Here is a 19,458-nt window from a genome sequence, read left to right as displayed (position 1 = left end):
ACTACTCGCTCCAGGGCTTTAGATAAAAAGGGTAGCTGGGAGATGGGCCTGAAATTTGCGAGAATGGAGGGATCGAGATTTTTCTTTTTAAGTAGTGGCTTAACCACGGCATGTTTGAAGGCAGCTGGGACACATCCTGAGCTAAGAGAAGTGTTTACAAGCAATAAAACACTTGCTCCAACTGATTCAAAAACATCTCTAAGGAAGCGAGAGGGAATGCTGTCTAAGGTGCAGTTTTTCGGCCGCAGGTGCTTGACTACTTTCGAGAGAGAAGAGAGGGATACAGGCTCAAAATGGTTGAGGACAGCAGGGCACAGAAAGGGAGCAGGATCTGGGGTAGCACTAGTATAGGCTAGCCTAAGAGCAGATACTTTTTCGATAAAAATGTTAAGAAATGTATCGCAGAGAGTAGTTGATGGCACAATTGGAGAAGCATCACAAGGATTAATGATCAAGTTAAGGACATTAAAAATAACTTGAGATTTATGGCTGTTTTTGGAGATTAACAGAGAAATGTGCTGTGTTTTGGCTGCTTTGACTGCCGTCTGATAATCGGAAAGGCAAGCACGAAGAATTTCTAAGGAGACATGAAGTTTATCCTTTCTCCATTTTCTCTCTGCACGCCTGCAAGCGCGTCTAAAAGCGCGAGTACAATCATTGAGCCACGGCTCTAAGAGAACTTTGTTGCGTCTAAGCGTAAAAGGAGCAACGGAATCCAGTATTAGTGTGCATGTCGAATCAAACAAAGACATAAGCTCATCCGCACTAAAAGCACAGTTCACCTCTAATTTACAAATCGGATAAGTATTAAAAGCATCTGAAAACTGTGAGGCAGTCAAGGGGTTAATTGAACGCAGACAAAGCGCAGGAGCACGTGATTCGACTCCTACAGAAGGGATCGAGGTTGTAAACAGAACCGGGAAATGGTCTGAGATACGCGTTCCTGCACATATTTCATCCACAGAGATAGACAATCCAAACGATAATACTAAATCTAAGGTGTGTCCTTTATCGTGCGTTGGACCAGCCACAGACTGAATGAGACCGAAAGAGTCGAGAAGATTTAAAAAATCCCTAACCAGAGGTTTAGACTCGCAGCACACATGGACATTAAAGTCTCCGCAGATCAAAACACGATCATATTTCACCATGATCCCGGACAGAAAGTCAGAAAAGTCAGTTATGAAATCATTATTATACTTTCACGGACGATACACGACTGCGCATAGTATAGGCGAGGCTGGATTCAATTCAAAAAGCTCCAACTCGAAGCTAGCATAGCTAGTTACTGGGTGAAGCCCAAACGGCATTGGAGATTAGCTCTAAACACTGAAGCTATAGAGAACCGCAGTGACGCGTCCTAAAACCCGGATGTAAACTCCTTCCGGTTCCTTCGTCAAAAACCAATGCAATTTCTCCATAGGATTTTGGAAAATAGCTCGAAATAAGGTCTGTGGTTGACACACATTTAAGAGACGGATCACGTTTTGTTCAGCCGGATAATATCCACATGTCTATCCTACTTTTATCATTTTCGAAGCATAAATCTAGTCGCAAGAAGCAAAATGCTAACGTTATGCTATAAACGAACTACAGCAGGGTCGCTGCTTCAACGTCACGCCAACTTAAGATCCATATTCAAACATACAGATTGTAAATGGTACAAGTTGAAGTGTTTGTTTGAACAGTTTGCAGGAGGCAGGTACTTGCTTTCAAGCAGAACAGGGCAAACAAACTTCGCGGGAGTGTTTTACGTGTTCGGTGATGACGTAAAACGGCCTGGACAACTTCTGTAGTCCTATTCAGCCACTTGTTAACAACCATCGTTTTTCAGACACGTAAAGTCTTCAAAAATCACCAGCGGGGTCACTGCTGATGTATTTAATGTCGTAGAACAAAACGTGATCCGTCTCTTCAATTTGTGTTCAAACACAGACCTTATTTGGAACTATTTTCCAAAATCCTATGGAGAAATTGCACTGCTTTTTATCGAAGGAACCGGACGTGGTAAAAATGCTAACTTACTTCCGGGTTTTAGGACGCGTCACTGTGGTTCTCTATACCCCCACCACGGCCGGTGGTACGGGGGAGCTGAAGAAAGTACAGTCGGGAGGAAGAAGTTCAGAAAACGGTACATACTCGCCGGTGTGGACCCAGGTCTCCGTAAGGAACATTAAATCCAGATCATGAGAGGTGAATAAGTCGTTTAACAGGAACGTCTTGTTTGCTATTGACCTAGCATTTAGCAAAGCCATGCAGAGTTTTCTCTCCGGGCTGGCCGAAGGTGTAGTATGATATAAACAAGAAGGATATTGCATATAACTTCACTTTGTTATTTGAGTTATCCAGCATTTGTCTAATGTTTCATGTTCCTGTTTTATTCTTCACATCAAAAACGTAGACAGCCTGTTAAAAGGGTAAACAGTTAGTTAAATGCACAGCGTTTTCAATCTGATTGTTGAGGCAGCTTTGGAGAAAAAAAGGGAAAAAAGTGTGTGTGAGTCGACGGGAGTGGCAGGGAACGAGGGAAGGAGGAAGCAGCAAGGTCAGGCAGCGGAGGGAAAATAAAGTAAGCACTGGTGATTACAATAACAGCACGAGTCACTATTCAACAGTCATATCAGCGAGTTGCAGCCTTTCCCTCCACTCCTCTGCCCCTGTGGACTTATACAAACCTGAGCCAGGAAACAATCTCCTCGAGGTAACAGCCGAGGTGAAGACAAGCAGACGTATTGCGGAAAATAGGCAGCAATAATGTGCATCTTGCCGCAATAATTACATTTTTCGCAGGCCAATATCACCTGGAATTTGTTGCGATAGAGGTGCAAACTGGGACAAACACCATCTGGCCCACAGCATATATCAAAGGTTCAAATGGGTTTATAATTACAACTGGTCTTATCTAAGAAGCAGTAACAGCTCCTTTATAGTTGGGAAGATTACATATAGCGAGGGCAGTATCGTACAAAAAACAAGACTTCACTTCACTTCAAATCGTTCTAATTATTATTGCACACTGAAAAAGGGCAACCCACAACCCTCAAACTTTATTGACAGTTATTAAATCTGATTTGATAATGTGCATAAAGGTTTACCGTTTTGAAATGTTTAATGTTGGTTGTAAAAGATCAACAATCAAGGTCACTGTGACCTAAAAAAAACTGGCTTTTGGCCGTAACTGTAGAAATTGAGTGGTTGCTATCAACACGTGTTTACAAAATAAGAAGGCCTGAGAATATAAAACACTCATTACTAAAGTTGTTTTCTCACGGGAGTCTTTTTACATTCATTGCACCTTTCAAGGTTGACCCCAAGCCCACATATCAGAACAAAGCTCCTGGAACGATTGCTGGTTCAAAACCTTTCCTTCCTTCAATTGTTCTGCGTCATGATACGGCTCATTTCAATCCTCATGACATGCCATTTACTCACCCGCTTAGCATCACCATAAATCAAACAACTAGCAAACTCATGCATGCATATCATTCCATCAACCCTGTCTCCTCAAAATTACGTTCCCACAGAACTAAATTGCATTCTCGATTACATTTAGCTAAAAACGTATTTTCTCCCACATTACGTTTGTTTTGGACGTAACTCAAATACGTTTATTTTCTACATATATTTGCCATTTATTGTCTTGCTTTCCTACAGTTCGAACAATCTTGCTGGCCTTTATTGTTATTATTATTATTATTAGGATACTATACGTTTATACAAAGAGAAAATAATGTTACGATCTCACGTTTTCTGGCCACAGTAGTTGCTTTAGGATGTTACACCCGGAAGTAAATATTCTCTCTAATGTCGATTGATTTTAAAGTGATATCTGCACTACTCATCAACTCAAACACACCAGATTATCCTTGTTAATTACACAACATTGATTTGTTTAAATTGTGTACAATGCTTTTGTGTTTTCCCCTTCGATTCGGAGAAACAAATAGTTTTTTCGGAAGCAAATATAGGTAGAAAATAAACGTATTTGAGTTACGTCCAAAACAAACGTAATGTGGGAGGAAATACGTTTCTAGCTAAACGTAATCGAGAATGCATGAGTTCTGTGGGAACGTAATTTTGAGGAGACAGGGTTGGATTCCATCTATAATCCTCTTCATATACAGGCCTATTGTTTTGCAATGGTCTCTGTTACAATATTGGTTTTATTTAAATAATATTTTGATATGCACTTACCTGATGTTGGCACAACTCCAAGGCATGGTTTGCATTGGATAGAGCACACAGACTCACAACTGAACTTTAAACAGAGTTTTATTGCACGCTTCAAGAAAACTCACATATCATGCAAAACTTTGACATAATTCAAATACGAAGCATGTGTAATAAAGAATTATGAATGCATTTACAGTAGCTATAACTATGAAAACTTAAACTGCAAATTACAATATATTCTACAATATAACTACAATGTAAGTGAACTTTGAGCTAAATGCTAACATCAACGTGCTCAGTGCCAATGCTGTCACAAGGCTGACTTTAACCAGCTAATGTTTTCCATTTCAGTTTAGCATGTTAGCGTGCTAACATACGCTAATTAGCACCATAGCTTCGGTTGGCAGCAATGTCATTCATTTTGCAAATATTTAATTATAAACCAAGTTGTTAGACGAACTACAAAATATTGATTTAAATGTCAGGGGATCACAACATATATTACAATTCTAATCAGGAGGATTTTGTGTGTACCAAATGTATGTATCATGCATGCCCCCGGACCCCCCTAGAGCAGGTGAGGTCCACCCCCAAATAAAGCAGGTTAAATTAATTAAATTGAATACATGTTCTTTTAGTAAACACTGAAAACGGGTCCCACAGACCCAAACAGCATACAAAGGTTAAAGGTCAGCATATAATAATGTTAAAATGTGCTAAATATATACACTGCAAAAAAACAAAAAAAGAGGAGTAAAAGCAGCCCTCGTCTTGTTTTATTTTTTGAAAGTAGCCCTCATCCTAAAAAAGATTGGTGACCCCTGGTTTAGACCATAGTTTTGAACAAAAGTAAAACAAATTGCCATAGATCCATCCAAGTCAGTTGCAAACTTAAAATTCACTGAACATCTTTTCAACAAAAGTGAACATGTGCCAATATTTAACATTCAAAATTGAACGTACACAATACATATCTTGAAAATGGTTCGAAAACAGTGGTACAATAAAAATGTAGATTTCTGCTAAATCAAAAGCAATAGTAACTCTCCTAAATGTAACCAGAATAATTATTGGTTCACTTCTACAAATCACTTGCTGGTTGTCTTTAATATCTGTCAGTGAGGCCAAGTGTCTGCTTATCTCTCCTCTCTGTCGTTAAGTTGTGCAACATTTATGGCTTTCAGGTGCAAATCTTTAATCAGTTGCTAAGTGACATTCCGCAGAGGCATTTTGTTGTGTTGCTTAGGACGCCATACTGACGAAGGTGATGGGATTCGCCCTGGTTTTGATCTCTCGTGCAATTTGACACCAGCTGCAGGGCCCGCAGCAGCAGGCGTACACACAGTCATTGCAGATGGTACCCTGTGAACACAGACACAGTTAGGGGCGGGAAGATAAAGGGGGGGGGGGAACAATTGATTTTAGGGTCCGATATTTATTTCCAGGACACTACAGCTACCAGTAAATATCTTTCCAGATACTAACTCTAACCTTTATGCATCCCTTAAAAAGAAAGTACTAAAACGTCTGTGTGAAATCTGACACTATATATTGTTAATTTCCAATTTTCCATTAAATCTTAAACCAACTTTGCCCTGCACTTCCGAAATATCCATACTGTACATTTTTATAGCATTTTAACCCTTTAAATGCTGGTTTGTTGACATAATTCCACTTATGGTTATTGGCATCAAAACACTGCACTGATTAATAGTTTGAGAGCTATGCCTTTTTTGGGAACCAGGTGTCTGTATTTTTGCTGAACAGCTTGCAAGACTGGACTTGTAATGGGATTTGCATTGCACAGCTATTGATCAAACACAATTAAACATTCAAATAGCAAAGTATGTTAAAGAATGATCGGTAATCATATAAGCAGTGACTCACATCACTACAGTGTGCTTAAAATTGCCGATGCCATTGAAGTTGGAATAGTAAAAAGATTAGCATAGCGTGTGTACCTCAATGCCATATCGTTGACGTATTGACACTCTGAGGGAGGTGCCTATAGGAGGGATCAATCCAAAACCGTCCAGCAGAGGTAAACATACACACTCCCCGGCCTCATGTGCTGTCTTACATTCGAAGCAGGGTAAACACCAAAAGGTGAGACAACCTAAAAAAAAGAAATTACATAATGCTCAAAGGTGTGACGTGCACATTTCAATGTTCTCTTAGTCACTGAGGTCAAATCAAAACACGTTTTTGGAACATTTAAGTTTCTTTATGTTATAGGCCTACTGTTGCGGGAACAAGTCTGAATATTTTTCAAAGCAGTTTAAGAATAGGTTGACCCATTGTATCTGACAAACTGCACTCACATTGAGGCAGGTCGTCCAAGCAGTCACAGATGTCAGAGGTCCACTGGCCAGATCCACTGTTCATGATGTAGGGCCTGGGCTGGGTCACAACCATCTTTTTAGACATGATTTCAGCTTCTAGTAAGAAATTGATAACAATGTGGTGAAATCCATGTAGGGCCTGTAAAAATGCTGTCATGTTCTGTCCTTTACCTCTTACTACAGTACTTCAGGTCCTCATTAGAGATGTTAAACTCTGTTCAGACTATTTTAATGTTTTGTGGATATATTTATTTAGACAACCTTTTTCCACCCTATTATGGGGATCCATCCATCCATCTTCTCCCGCTTATCCGTGGTCGGGTCGCGGGGGTAGCAGTTCCAGCAGAGAGCCCCAAACTTTCTTTTCCCTGGCGACATCAACCAGCTCTGACTGGGGGATCCCAAGGCGCTCCCAGGCCAGCGAAGAGATATAATCCCTCCACCTGGTCCTAGGTCTACCCCTTGGTCTCTTCCCAGTTGGACGTGCCTGGAACACCTCCCTAGGGAGGCGCCCAGGTGGCATCCTAACTAGGTGCCCGAACCACCTCAACTGGCTCCTTTCGACGCGAAGGAGGAGCGGCTCAACTCCGAGTCCCTCCCTGATGACCGAACTTCTCACCTTATCCCTAAGGGAGACACCAGCCACCCTGCGGAGAAAACCCATCTCGGCCGCTTGTATCCGCGATCTCGTTCTTTCGGTCATGACCCATCCTTCATGACCATAGGTGAGGGTAGGAACGAAAATGGCCCGGAAGACAGAGAGCTTTGCCTTCTGGCTCAGCTCCCTTTTCGTCACAACGGTGCGGTAAAGCTACTGCAGTACCGCTCCCGCTGCTCCGATTCTCCGGCCCATCTCACGCTCCATTGTTCCTTCACTCGAGAACAAGACCCCGAGATACTTGAACTCCTTCACTTGGGGTAAGGACTCATTCCCTACTTGGAGTGGACAGTCCATCGGTTTCCTGCTGAGAACCATGGCCTCAGATTTGGAGGTGCTGATCCTCATCCCAGCCGCTTCACACTCGGTTGCGAACCGATCCAGTGAGTGCTGAAGGTCGCAGACCGATGAAGCCATTAGAACCACATCATCTGCAAAAAGCAGTGGTGCAATCCTTAGACCACCGAACTGCAGACCCCCTCCCCCATGACTACGCCTCGAAATCCGATCCATGTATATTACAAACAGGATTGGTGACAAAGCGCAGCCCTGGCGGAGGCCAACCCTCACCGGAAATGGGTCCGACTTACTGCAGAGGACCCGGACACAGCTCTCGCTTTGGGAGTACAGATATTGGATGGCCCTGAGTAGAGACCCCCTCACCCCATACTCCTGCAGCACCTCCCACAGTAACTCCCTGGGAACTCGGTCATACGCCTTCTCCAAGTCTACAAAACACATGTAGACCGGATAAGCGTACTCCCAGGCCCCCTCCAGGATCCTTGCGAGAGTAAAAAGCTGATCCGTCGTTCCACGACCAGGACGGAATCCGCATTGTTCCTCCTCAATCTGAGGTTCGACAATCGGCCTGACCCTCCTTTCGAGTACCTTAGAGTAAACTTTCCCGGGGAGGCTGAGTAGTGTGATGCCTCTGTAATTGGCACACACCCTCTGATCCCCCTTTTTAAAAAGGGGAACCACCACCCCGGTCTGCCACTCCTTTGGTACTGTTTCCGACTACCACGCAACGTTGATGAGACGTGTCAACCATGACAGTCCCTCAACACCCAGAGCCTTCAGCATTTCCGGGCGGATCTCATCCACCCCCGGGGCTTTGCCACTGTGGAGTTGTTTGACGACCTCAGTGACTTCCCCCCGGGAGATTGGTGTTAATCCCCCGTCATACTCCAGCTCTGCCTCTAACATAGAGGGCGGAGTTGTCAGGTTCAGGAGTTCCTCAAAGTGTTCCTTCCAACGCCCTAACACTCCATCAGTTGAGGTCAACAACGTCCCATCCTTACTGTACACAGCTTGGATGGTTCCCTGCTTCCCCCTCCTGAGGTGTCGGACAGTTTTCCAGAACAACTTTGGTGCCGCCCGAAAGTCCTTCTCCATGTCTTCTCCGAACTTCTCCCACACCCGCTGCTTTGCCTCGGCCACGGATGAAGCTGCTGCCCTTCGGGCCTGTCGGTACCTACCACCGGTGTCCACCGGTGTCCACCAGGAGGTTCGAGGGTTACCGCCCCTTGAGGCACCTAGGACCTTGAGACCACAGCTCCCCGCTTCGGCAATAGAGGCTTTGAGGGGATGTAAATACATATTAAGACATCATATATTTGGTAAAGTTCATCCCGTAAAATATTTTTATTTTGACTATTTTAAATCTGAGAGAACAGTGACATAGATTGTGAACTTATAATTTGTACATTTCAAAGTGTTATTTCCAAAACTTGATTCCAATAAGCAGGTGCAGTATTACATTACTGGGAATGACACAAAATGTAAAGCTGTTGAAGTTTCTAGGAAAGAAAAAGTGGTCAAGGAAAGGGAAGTGCATACAGTCAAGTATAATGCAGTATAATATCTTTAACGTTCCAAAACAAGATAAGCACTCTATAGAATATGAAAATGTCCGTAGGTTGGAGTTCAACTACTTATTTTTTTGTAAGATTTCCCAAATCCACAAGTTGCAAAATGTCCTGAACATCTTTGGGGAGTCACACAACCCTTCACCTGAATGACAATCAATTCTAAAATAACATTTAAATAAAATATAAATAAATGAAATACAAACTTCACACGTCATTTAGTTTCCCAATCAATAAACACACTGAAAAACTCAAACATTGACATAAATGAAATGTATTACGTCAACACATTTCATGTAACTGTATTAGGTTAGTTGAAAGCAATAATATTAAGTTGAACCAAATATTTGTATTGAAACGTAATATTATTGCTTTCACTTTCATTGCTAACCTAATTCAGTTATATGAAATCTGTCAACATAATAGATTAATTTAAGTCAACGTTTCAGTTTTTCTCAGTGGATACAATGGGATTTAATATACATTTAAACGATGGGGATAGGTTTTGAGCTGCATATTTGCATTATTTCTATACCTGCATCACTACAATCACTTTAAAGTGGATTGTCTTACCTTATTGTCCCAGGATAAAGAGGCGGCAGTGAAGTGATGGATTTAACAGTTAAGCGTGGAATCTTATATACCGGCCTCAGAAGGGTGAACCTGACAGGGCAGCACAGCATGTCACCGACCAGTCCGTACACCTTTGAAAGACAGACATCTGGATATCTGTCGGTCACGCATCTTTTAAAATCTCAGACGTCATTGTGCCACAAAATGCAGATTACCTCATTTAAAGTGTGCATCTTAGTCTGTTCTTAGACCAGGTATGTGATTAGGACAGAAGGGAATGTCTCGTACTTATCCTAATTTGGCTCAATGCCTTTGTCGGAACAGTACTAACTTATTGAATAGCTAGCGTACGTTTTTGTGTTACGCCCTCTTTGTTAAAGGTCCCATGTCATGGCCATTTCTACTGATCATAATTCCATTGTTGAGGTCTACTAGAGTAGATTTAAATTGTGCAATTTTCCAAACTCACATTGGTTTCTCATACAGCATCTCTGTATAGTATGTGTATTCACTCTCTGTCCTAAACGGCTTGCTGGAGCTCCTGCCCCCCCCCCTCTGATTGGTCGGGACGTTGCAAGGCTCACTGCTGCGAGGAGCGGGTCGGCGATACAGCGAGACACAGTGAAACTCATCCTGAGCACACACAAACACTCACAGCCGAAGTAAAAACAATAAGTGTGGCTTGATATTGAGTAAGAAAAAGGTTTATAACGCTGTGAGAATGGGTCTGCGGAGAGCATTTCTCCATCCCAACTCGTCTATTACCAGCGTTCAGGGAGCTCTATGCAAGTCAATGGGACTCCCTGTTAGTTAGCCAAGAGATCCTGGTGTGTGAGGTGCTCCGCGGATTGGTCCATTTGGGCCAATCCGGTCATTTGTTGTTGATCTGGGTGTTCACACGTCACAGAACCCAGGAAGAAAACAACGGAAAATGAGAAATGTCCAACGAGGCGTTCTGGGGCAGCATAGACAGGTCTTCTCTGTGTTAGAGTTTTACTCGCTACAGGGTGTACTTTGAGGGTTTGTGACTCTGCAGACCGTTTACATAAAAACGTTTACATAAAAACCTTCATAACACACAAGGGGACGGGTAATCACCGGAAAAGCATGACATGGGCCCTTAAGAAATAATGTGACTACCAACAATCAAGTGAAATACTTTTCTGACTCATGTTCTCTCTCATTATTTCCCTGTCTTTTGCCTGCAGAAGAGCTTTAAAATAAATAAGACACAAACTAGATAACATAAATATTCATTTAATGCATGCTGCCTTACCAGTCAAGTCACACAATTCTATTTTTGAGGAGTACAAAATGTTCAATATCAGCTCAGGGAAAGTTGCAATATTCTATTTCCTATAGTGATTTGCTATAACATGTGAATAAATGTGCCTTTTCGTGGTTTTTGTTTTAATACATTTTGGGATTCATATCTTATCCTTGACTCTATCCATGTTGGAAGAAGTATTTAGATATTTTACTTAAACAAAAGTACAAATACAACACTGTTAAAAACTCCTACATACTGTATGACAGTTGAGGTACTCATTCTTCGGAAAGTGGACCTCTGTAACTGATATATTTCTATAAATTATTTTTTTTCTATTAAATGTAGCTGGTATGCACTTTAGATTAAGTAACATAGCTCTATCCAGTGGTCTCCAAACAGTGGTTTGGCCCTCTGCAAGGGGTCACAATATAAATTGAAGAGGCCATGAGACGATTAATGGAAGCAAAAAAGAGAAATGTTCATATTTTTCAAACCATTTTGAGACCAGTTATTAAAAATTAAAACACATTTTAGGGAAACTTGTGTACAGAGGTGGGAGAAGTACTCAATATGTTGTACTTGATTAAAAGTAGAAGTACCAGAGTGAATACTCTGTTACAAGTAAAAGTCCTGCATTCAAAATGTTACTCAAGTAAAAGTAGAAAAGTATTAGATCGATATAAACTTAATAAAGTACCAAAGGTAGAAGGACTTATAGTACATTTCAGAATAATATATATTGCATGTTTTGATTATAATGATTGATCATGAAAGTGTTATCAAAGCTGGTGAAGGTGCAGCTAGTTTGAAAGACTTTGTATACTGCAGGGTAGCTTGTGAATTTACTCCAGGTGGAACTAAAGTCTGATTTAACACTTAGATTTCACATCAATAATCCAAATCTGTAAAGTAACTAACTAGGTATTAAATAAATGTAGTGGAGTAAAAGAACAAAGTAGCATAACATGGAAAGTACCTCAAAGTTGTACAGTACTTGAGTAAATGTACTTAGTTACTTCCCACCTCTACCTGTGTGGTAAAATGTTAATCTAAAAATAAATGTACAAGTATAGAGTGACATGAAAATGAAAATCCACTCAAAAGCACACTTAAGGGCAGTTCTTGAGTAAATGTACCTACATTATATAAAATGATGTAATCATATAACAGCATAACAAGTATAATAGAATACATGCTGAATCTGCTTCCCAAAATAACATGCAACAATTACTTTCATCACGCTTTTCTTTGTATTATCTTGGGATATTCTGAGTGTTCCTCTCTGCGGGACAGATTGTGTCCCTGCTGAATTCTGCGAGGTAACAGGGAGTGGCTGCAGATCAGAGGAAGTGTGATTAAATCTACTCCTGTACCCTGGAGGCCAGGCTGCAGCGGAGAGAACGGCTAGACCAAGTGCGCCCCCTGCAGGGAGCACAGAGCACTGTATCTGGCTGAGGAGGAGGAGGGGGAGGAGGAGGAAGAAGAGGAGGAGGAAGAGGAGGCGTGGGATGCTGCTCTTCTCTTCAGCTCTCTGGAGATCTGGAGCCAAGACAGCGGATAGCAGCAGCATCCGTACAGGCAGTCGCTCCACACGCTCCCCTGTAAGACACACGGAGAGAGGCCTGAACACAGGTGGGAGGCTCGGACAAAAGGTTAACATTAGCATTCAGGTGCAATAAATACATTTGACTGATATATAACGCAGCAGATATGTGTTTCATTCTGCACGTTGAGCTTATACTCAACTCTATTGTAATTCAAAGCATTACTCAAAGTTAAATTGAATTAAAGAGATTACTTGTGTCATAGTATAGGCTACCACCTTTATTTGAGTTTTGCAGGAAAATACCAAATTAGGTTACACACAGTTATGAGATATCAAATGTAATGTTCAAAAATGCTTGCTGTAAATCAATAGATGGCACTGTATGTGTCAGTGTAACAGTAATAATCCTGCTCTTCCTCCCTCTGAGGATTTCTTGCAGCCAAGTCTTGGCTCTTAGCAACAAGAGCTGTAAGCAAAGTTGGAAATGTTGGTGGGTGAGATTTGATAATCGATAAAGTCTGAAAAACATCACGAACACAGATCCTATCATTCCATCTGCAGCATGTGCACGTTCCTTTATGACACTGAGTCAGCACTTAAGACAAGTTTATGTTTCTTTTACTAATTTTGTCCTGCATTTTGGTTAACCTGTGTCCTGTTTTATTTTGAAATCTTTCTGGCATGTCTGGTTTTACCTCAGTTTTCTGTATTTGGGTCCACGAACTCCAATTCCCAAGACAATTTGTACCACTGCAAAAACACTCAACAGTTGCATTCAAAGTAACAATACCGACAGATAATCAATCCACCCATAATAATCCTTACAGATTTAAGGATTTGAACGCATCGTTTTGATCTGATACAACTATAAGAGCCATAATATACATGTATATAATGAAGATGTGAACACGTGTGCGACAAACCTGGTTCTATTCAGTAGCACAGTTCCTCCCAGCTGATCTGCCTCCATGTGAATTGAATGTGGGAGGGTGACATTTACAACTACAATTATCACAGTACGCACATTACACATTTGTGGATACCAAATATGCAAATACAACCTTATCACAATAAACATATTTTGTTATCATCTTAACGAAGTTTGGATGAGGTGTTGGAAGGATTTGATACCTTGATGTGTCTTCTGACCACATCAGCCCCATCCTCATCGAACTGCACTGGCTCCCTATACAACACCGGATTGAGTATAAAAATGTCCTGCTCACAAACGAAGCCCTCCACAACCCCCCCTCCCCCAACACATCTGACAGTCTGACACAACCAACACAGTGACAGTGATTTTGTTTTGTACCAAATATTCCAGAAAATCAACCACTTTTCACTTAACTCTAGCATACACATGTACACCTGCACAAGGAGAAGTCATTTGGGGAACATACACGTGATATTTCAGTCTGTACCAAAGTGGTAGACCGACCAACCAACACTGCCGCACCCCCCCCCCCCCCCCCCCCCCCCCCCTGCAGGCATACATAGCCAAAAATACCATCATCAAGATCAAGAAATAAAGACTTAAAGAGATGGAGAAGATAGATGATCCATAACTGCTAATTCAAATGGAAACAATCCACCGTTGTATTCCCATGATGCTCCCTGTTACAGCATTGTGTCCTTTCACCTATGAGAGCATTGTTGCCTACATGCTGGGTATTGTTTGCATAAGATCTTCTGGCGCCTTCCTCGCTCTGCAGTATCGACAGCGATCCACGGCCCACTCCACCTCCAGAAAAGCCAACATTTCCAACCACCCTCCTTCTCTCCGATGGCATTGCTCCAGCTTCTGCCTGCTTGGCCTCCAACCACTCCCACCTTCCAGGCTTATCTCTCCTTCTCTTCACTGTCCCAGAAACTACCTGCCCGCTTATCCAGAAACAGAGTCCCAACTTGGCCCCGGCATGTTGCTGTTTGCATACCCAACATCTGTATTGAATGTGCACTGATGTCTGTTGAGATCTGAGGTCATGCACGCAGTTTTATGGAGTGTTAAGCCGTGAAACCGTGTGGGCAGTGTGTGCAGCCTGCTCTATCTTAAAGGCAATAACAGTTTGTTGTTTATTCATTAGTGTTATTTATAACTCGAGTGTGTGAGGGAATAATTCTTCTTTACTCCTAAGATATTTAACCTTATTGCCTGTTGACGTTTACGACCAAACCCTGGCTCTGTTATCTCTCTTAAGGAATGGGAGGCTCCAGCTATCTTGATAAACCAGTTCAACTCTCGGTCACGAAATGGTTTACGGCTGTGGGAACGCTGGCTTTCTAAGCTCCACAGATGTTTACGCCTCCCCCAATATGCTCATTAACTCTGTGTAAACTAGTTAAAAGGTCTATCGAGAGATAGGCTGATCAGAATTGACATGACAACTCACCCGTGCAGTCAGAACCTTTTGCTGCTGTGATTTGTGATATGAATTCTCCGGCCGTATCCTTGTAATAAACTACCAGTGTTTGACATCAAAGCTCCAACTCTCCTCGTGTCTCTCTGAGTCCTGACTCTCCATTGCTGCAGAAGTTTCCCTTACAGAGTGCAGAGCTATTGATTTAATACACGTGTCCTGATTTCACTGCATCATATCTCGATGTCACGACATTGCTCAAAGCATTGTTTGGTTTGCTAAAGTAATAACCCTCGTCATTAAGTGATGTTGCAGATATTTCCCCGGAGTGCTGTTATTGTGTTTTATAACTTAAAAAATCTCCATCTTCTCAGCAGCAAGCACAATTATTCTGAGCTCCAGCAGCTCAGGTGTAACTGAGCTAGAGATATGGTGAGGTACGCATCAGCTGCATTGTTCAAGCAAGTTTATCACAACATCCCAGGACCATTGCTCTTTACTGAAATCATTTAAAGCTGAGGCAGTTTATCTTTGCATCAATGGGAGAATATTCCATAACAGCTTTTTTGTATTTTTTTATAGTCTGAGAGAAAACAAGATATCCGCACGACCTGCTCTGTTTTCCAATTTTAGAAGCTTGTGGCGTGAGACTAAAGCCGATCACAGGTCCTTTCAGATGGAGAGAGGTTTCCCATTAGTTATTTAACAAATACAGACAAATGTGCATCTCGGTGAAGAGTTTCGGAGATTTAAGGAAATATTGCTTGGATTAGCCTGGCTGTAGCTAGTTTACCTTTTCAATTGCCTTTCCTCGAGAACTAATTGAATTGCAATATGCTTAAAGTTAGTTAAGATTTGTTGCCCGACAACACCAACAAGTATGCACTAGCTGTATTTCAGTAAATTCTTCTTCTATCAACACGAAAAACCAAAGCTATAATGAGCTTTCAAGGTAGCTATCAGATGTTAGTTAGCTGTAATTACTACATTGTTAAAATGATATAGGATCACAATGTCAGTCTTTGTGTTGTGTTAAAATGCCCATTGAAAGATTCCCATTGGAGTTACCGTGTTGTAAAGGCAATGTGAAAACAATGGAAGTCAATGGAAGGATACTTAAATGAACCAAAGACAATCACGGGAAAATATATCGAAGAGCTACGATTTGTAAAATACTAAATGATTTATTTCAGAGTGAAATCTATGCAGTATTACCTGTATGCCGTATCGTTGCCTGACAGATGCCCTCATGGCGAGAGAGGCGGGGGGGACGCAGCCGATACAGTCGAGCAGAGGCAGGCAGGCACAGGCCCCCACTGCTCTGGTCACCTTACAGGTGAACACTGGGAGGCAGCACAGGGCAAAGCAGCCTGTATACAGATATCAGAACAGCTCACAGTTCACAAAAACATGACACTTTATTATAGACTCCATTATTTACGGAAGTTGTTTTTATCATCAAGTATAGATGGAGTCAGACATCTCATTATATTCTGTATCAGGGTATTTACTCATGTTGTGACACTTACAGTCTCCCACGTCTTTATGGCACTCACACAGGCCAGTACTCCATTGACCTTCCTGCTGACCCCTGCTCTCCGGCTGGACCTGGACCACCTGTCGAGACATAGCTGCAATACAGAACCACGGAGGAGAGTCAGGATTCAATTATGGTTGTAATGCTTTTAATACTGTATGGAACCGGTACCGGGGGCAAAACGCAACATCTTGCAAGAAACAGCGTCTGAGGGTTTCTTAACATTTAATAAACTATGAATGTGTCATATTATACACTTAACGGGAAGAAACTCAGCTATCAGACGATATTAACCATTTTTAGCTAAACGAAACACAAGGGAAATAACAAAGGCTCTGAATTAGCCATGAGCGAAACAATGCTATAGCACTTAGCACAGAACTCACGGTAAAATACCATGATTACTTATCGGATTTACACAAACAAGATATCGATTAGCAAGTTGAGATTCCACAGATTCCAGAAATATAAGTATCATCACTGAGCGATCAGAACTCGGTATGGGAAACAAAGCCAGACATCACACAACGTAGCTTTAGGTAGCAAACACGGGACATTGTCTTACCTTTTGCTGTTTCTGATCAAAGGTTGTGTTCAATGGCATTACAACGATAAAAAAACGCTGTTAAAGGTTAATCCAATGTGTCTGTGTCACTTTGAAATGATTACTGATAATCCATCTTCATATTTATGTCAATAACGGAGATTTCATATTAGCTGCTACCAGAGTGTATGATAGCTTCCGGTTTTGGGTATTCTGGCTGCGCATCACTCTATTTACCAATGGGTAATGTTTAGATGGATTTTAGGAACTTCTCCTTGATTATATTGGCTCTAAAGGTTAAAAAGATATGTCAATCATCAAAATCGACCGAGGGGGGCCAGAGATATGGAAAATTTGTTCTAGGAATGTCATTTTCGAGCCTGAGGCCTGAAAAACAGGCTCGGGGCTCAACTGGTTAATAATTAACACATAAATGCTGTTCCTCAGCTAACCAATAGTGTAACCTTTATAATGTATACTTCCAATATAAAATAATGCTTGTAGAATATCCTTACAAAATGAAGTATCAGCTCTTTCATCATTTATTAAATATGATACATTGCCACAGTTCCTCTGTGACACCTTCCTGTCTGTGTTTTTTTTGTCTGCCATTTACAACTCACCTCTTCAATCTGGCTTTTAATGTGTGATTGTTTTTGTATTATTTGACTTAAACTATATATTTATTTGTTGTTCCTTTCTTTTGTTTTCACTATATCTGTAAAGCGTCTTTGAGCACCTGTAAAAGCGCTAACAAAATAAATCTATTATTATTATTATTATTTAGTTTGAGTTTTGTGTGCTTGGTGCAAGTTTCTTCTTCCCGTTTTCTTGTTTCCCTTCCGCCACTCTTGTCCTGTCTCACAACTCATCTGTGCAGAACCAGCAATCAGTACACCTGCCTATCAATAAAGACAACTCTTTACTTCTCAAACCCAGCTCCAATGGCAATTTGTCTTTGCTGCCAGAATACTTTATCCTACTACTAAACTTTTCAGTAAAACCAGACCATCTCTGCAATCCTACCTATGGTTATTTTTTAGACAATTCTCCCCAAGTATGTAGTTAGTCAGGTTTATATTATCCAGTGATTGAAGAAGTACATCATACTAATACAACTTTATTACAACTAAAAACCCTGCATTGAAAATGTTAGAAATATTATTGTGAAATGTCCCATTATGCTACTGAATGGTGCTTACCCATGTCATTTTATTTCATATAATTGGTAGTGTTTATAAATTAATGTGATCAAATATTATGTATAAGAAGTATAAAGTTGATCTAAATGACACTCTGCTTGTTCTGATCAGCTCTGCACATTAACACCAGTCAGATTAGAGATTACAAAGCAGCAAATGTAGTGTCCGTGACCCATAATCCTGGGTTTTAACCAAAGCCAACATTCACAGGAAACCATTAACTCTTTCACTGAATATGCTCAACACACCAGTGAGGAGCTGGCTCTGAACAGAGTCTACGCCCCTCCCTCACTCAGGATTAAACCAACCTGACCTGAGTTATTCTTTAGCTCTGCTCCTCAGTGAAAGGAGAAGAAGATTCCACCGGAGCTTTCCCTCTTTTCTTAAAGAATGATTCACGTCCCTATGACTAAAAATGTGTAACCAAGCTTGTTTTGATAAAGCATAATGACTTACCTGTCTGAGTTTAGTTATTAAAATCCCCGGAAACCAAGTACTGGCCACAGTTTTGTTATCTACTGTGAGACTTTTTCTCACAGCGGGTGCTCTTTGCTTCACTGCAGTGTTTTGGTGTAAATACCAAACTGCCAGATAAGCTGGGTAAACAAGGCCCTGTGCTCCCTACTCTGCTGACCTGCATTTAGATTGTAAGTGTATTTAGAAACCAAAGTGAGAGATAAATTGAAGTCTTAAATTATACCATAATTTACAAGATCATGCCATTATAATTGTCCGGTCTTTTCCACTTTATCCATGTTTTCGCTGTTGAAAAAAGTTAATTTGGACACTATGTCATTACAATGTCACTTTTTTTGTATTAAACAGTTCATTAAATTGAGTTAGTTTTCTTCTTTTGCAAAAGTGAGCTATGATGATCGCTAGAATGTTGCTTTTGAAGGTTACTGCTCATTAAGAAACACCTCAAATCAAATGAGATTGTTCACACAAGCAATGGAATTTTATTAAAAGGCAGCATATTTACTCTACCGTTATATCTGATTTCTCACTGTCCTGACTCCTGAGTGACACGGGAGTGAATCCTACCCCTATCAAGAAAAAACCTGTCTCCTCTTCCATAAGGGCTGAAGCTGACACAGATGATCACACACAGGTTTAAAGGTGACATTCATGGTGTCTAAAATATATTACATCCACTCCAAAATGTGGAACATGATCATTCAGAGTCAAACGGGCAATACAATTTGAAAACATATTCAAAAGGGTTTCAGAACAATATATTATGCAATACGAATAGTATGCATATGCCTGAAACTGTGACTGGTTTAAAGGGGACACATGTTTCTCATTGTCAGGGTCATACTTGTATTTTGGGACAATATTAGACCAATGTACTAGCTTTAATGTAAAAATACACAATATTTTTCTCA

At 41.1% G+C, this 19,458-nt stretch overlaps 2 protein-coding genes across 4 annotated transcripts; both read right to left on the bottom strand.

The window, feature by feature from the left end:
• Positions 1-5,112: 5,112 nt before the first annotated feature.
• On the bottom strand, positions 5,113-9,716 carry LOC117559467 (cornifelin homolog A-like). Of its 2 annotated transcripts, none has more exons than XM_034236238.1 (4): positions 9,615-9,716; positions 6,495-6,611; positions 6,135-6,289; positions 5,113-5,535 (listed from the first exon to the last, which is right to left on the bottom strand). In XM_034236238.1, exons 2-4 carry the CDS (start codon positions 6,598-6,600, stop codon positions 5,416-5,418), a joined length of 381 nt encoding a protein of 126 aa, XP_034092129.1. In that variant the 5' UTR covers positions 6,601-6,611; positions 9,615-9,716; the 3' UTR covers positions 5,113-5,415. The 2 variants fall into 2 exon arrangements, with proteins under 2 accessions (XP_034092129.1, XP_034092130.1); XM_034236239.1 differs by lacking the exon at positions 9,615-9,716 and adding an exon at positions 6,687-6,806.
• Positions 9,717-11,792: 2,076 nt separating this feature from the next.
• LOC117559466 (placenta-specific gene 8 protein-like) lies at positions 11,793-18,581 on the bottom strand. Of its 2 annotated transcripts, none has more exons than XM_034236235.1 (4): positions 18,527-18,581; positions 16,317-16,418; positions 16,003-16,157; positions 11,793-12,483 (listed from the first exon to the last, which is right to left on the bottom strand). In XM_034236235.1, exons 2-4 carry the CDS (start codon positions 16,414-16,416, stop codon positions 12,289-12,291), a joined length of 450 nt encoding a protein of 149 aa, XP_034092126.1. In that variant the 5' UTR covers positions 16,417-16,418; positions 18,527-18,581; the 3' UTR covers positions 11,793-12,288. The 2 variants fall into 2 exon arrangements, with proteins under 2 accessions (XP_034092126.1, XP_034092128.1); XM_034236237.1 differs by lacking the exon at positions 18,527-18,581 and adding an exon at positions 16,890-17,027.
• Between the last annotated feature and the right edge of the window lie 877 nt (positions 18,582-19,458).

The sequence above is a fragment of the Gymnodraco acuticeps genome, unplaced genomic scaffold, assembly GCF_902827175.1.
Source record: "Gymnodraco acuticeps unplaced genomic scaffold, fGymAcu1.1, whole genome shotgun sequence".
NCBI lineage: Eukaryota > Metazoa > Chordata > Actinopteri > Perciformes > Bathydraconidae > Gymnodraco > Gymnodraco acuticeps.
This window is presented reverse-complemented; position numbering and strand designations above follow the sequence as displayed.

Coding starts and splice junctions, on each gene's coding strand:
- LOC117559467 (XM_034236238.1), bottom strand. CDS start 6,600: ATGTCTAAAAAGATGGTTGTGACCCAGCCCAGGCCCTACATCATGAAC. Junction 6,290..6,494: donor CTTGGACGACCTGCCTCAAT/GTGAGTGCAGTT, acceptor TCTTTTTTTTAG/GTTGTCTCACCTTTTGGTGT. Junction 5,536..6,134: donor GTCAACGATATGGCATTGAG/GTACACACGCTA, acceptor CTGTGTTCACAG/GGTACCATCTGCAATGACTG.
- LOC117559466 (XM_034236235.1), bottom strand. CDS start 16,416: ATGTCTCGACAGGTGGTCCAGGTCCAGCCGGAGAGCAGGGGTCAGCAG. Junction 16,158..16,316: donor CCATAAAGACGTGGGAGACT/GTAAGTGTCACA, acceptor ATCTGTATACAG/GCTGCTTTGCCCTGTGCTGC. Junction 12,484..16,002: donor GGCAACGATACGGCATACAG/GTAATACTGCAT, acceptor TGTGTCTTACAG/GGGAGCGTGTGGAGCGACTG.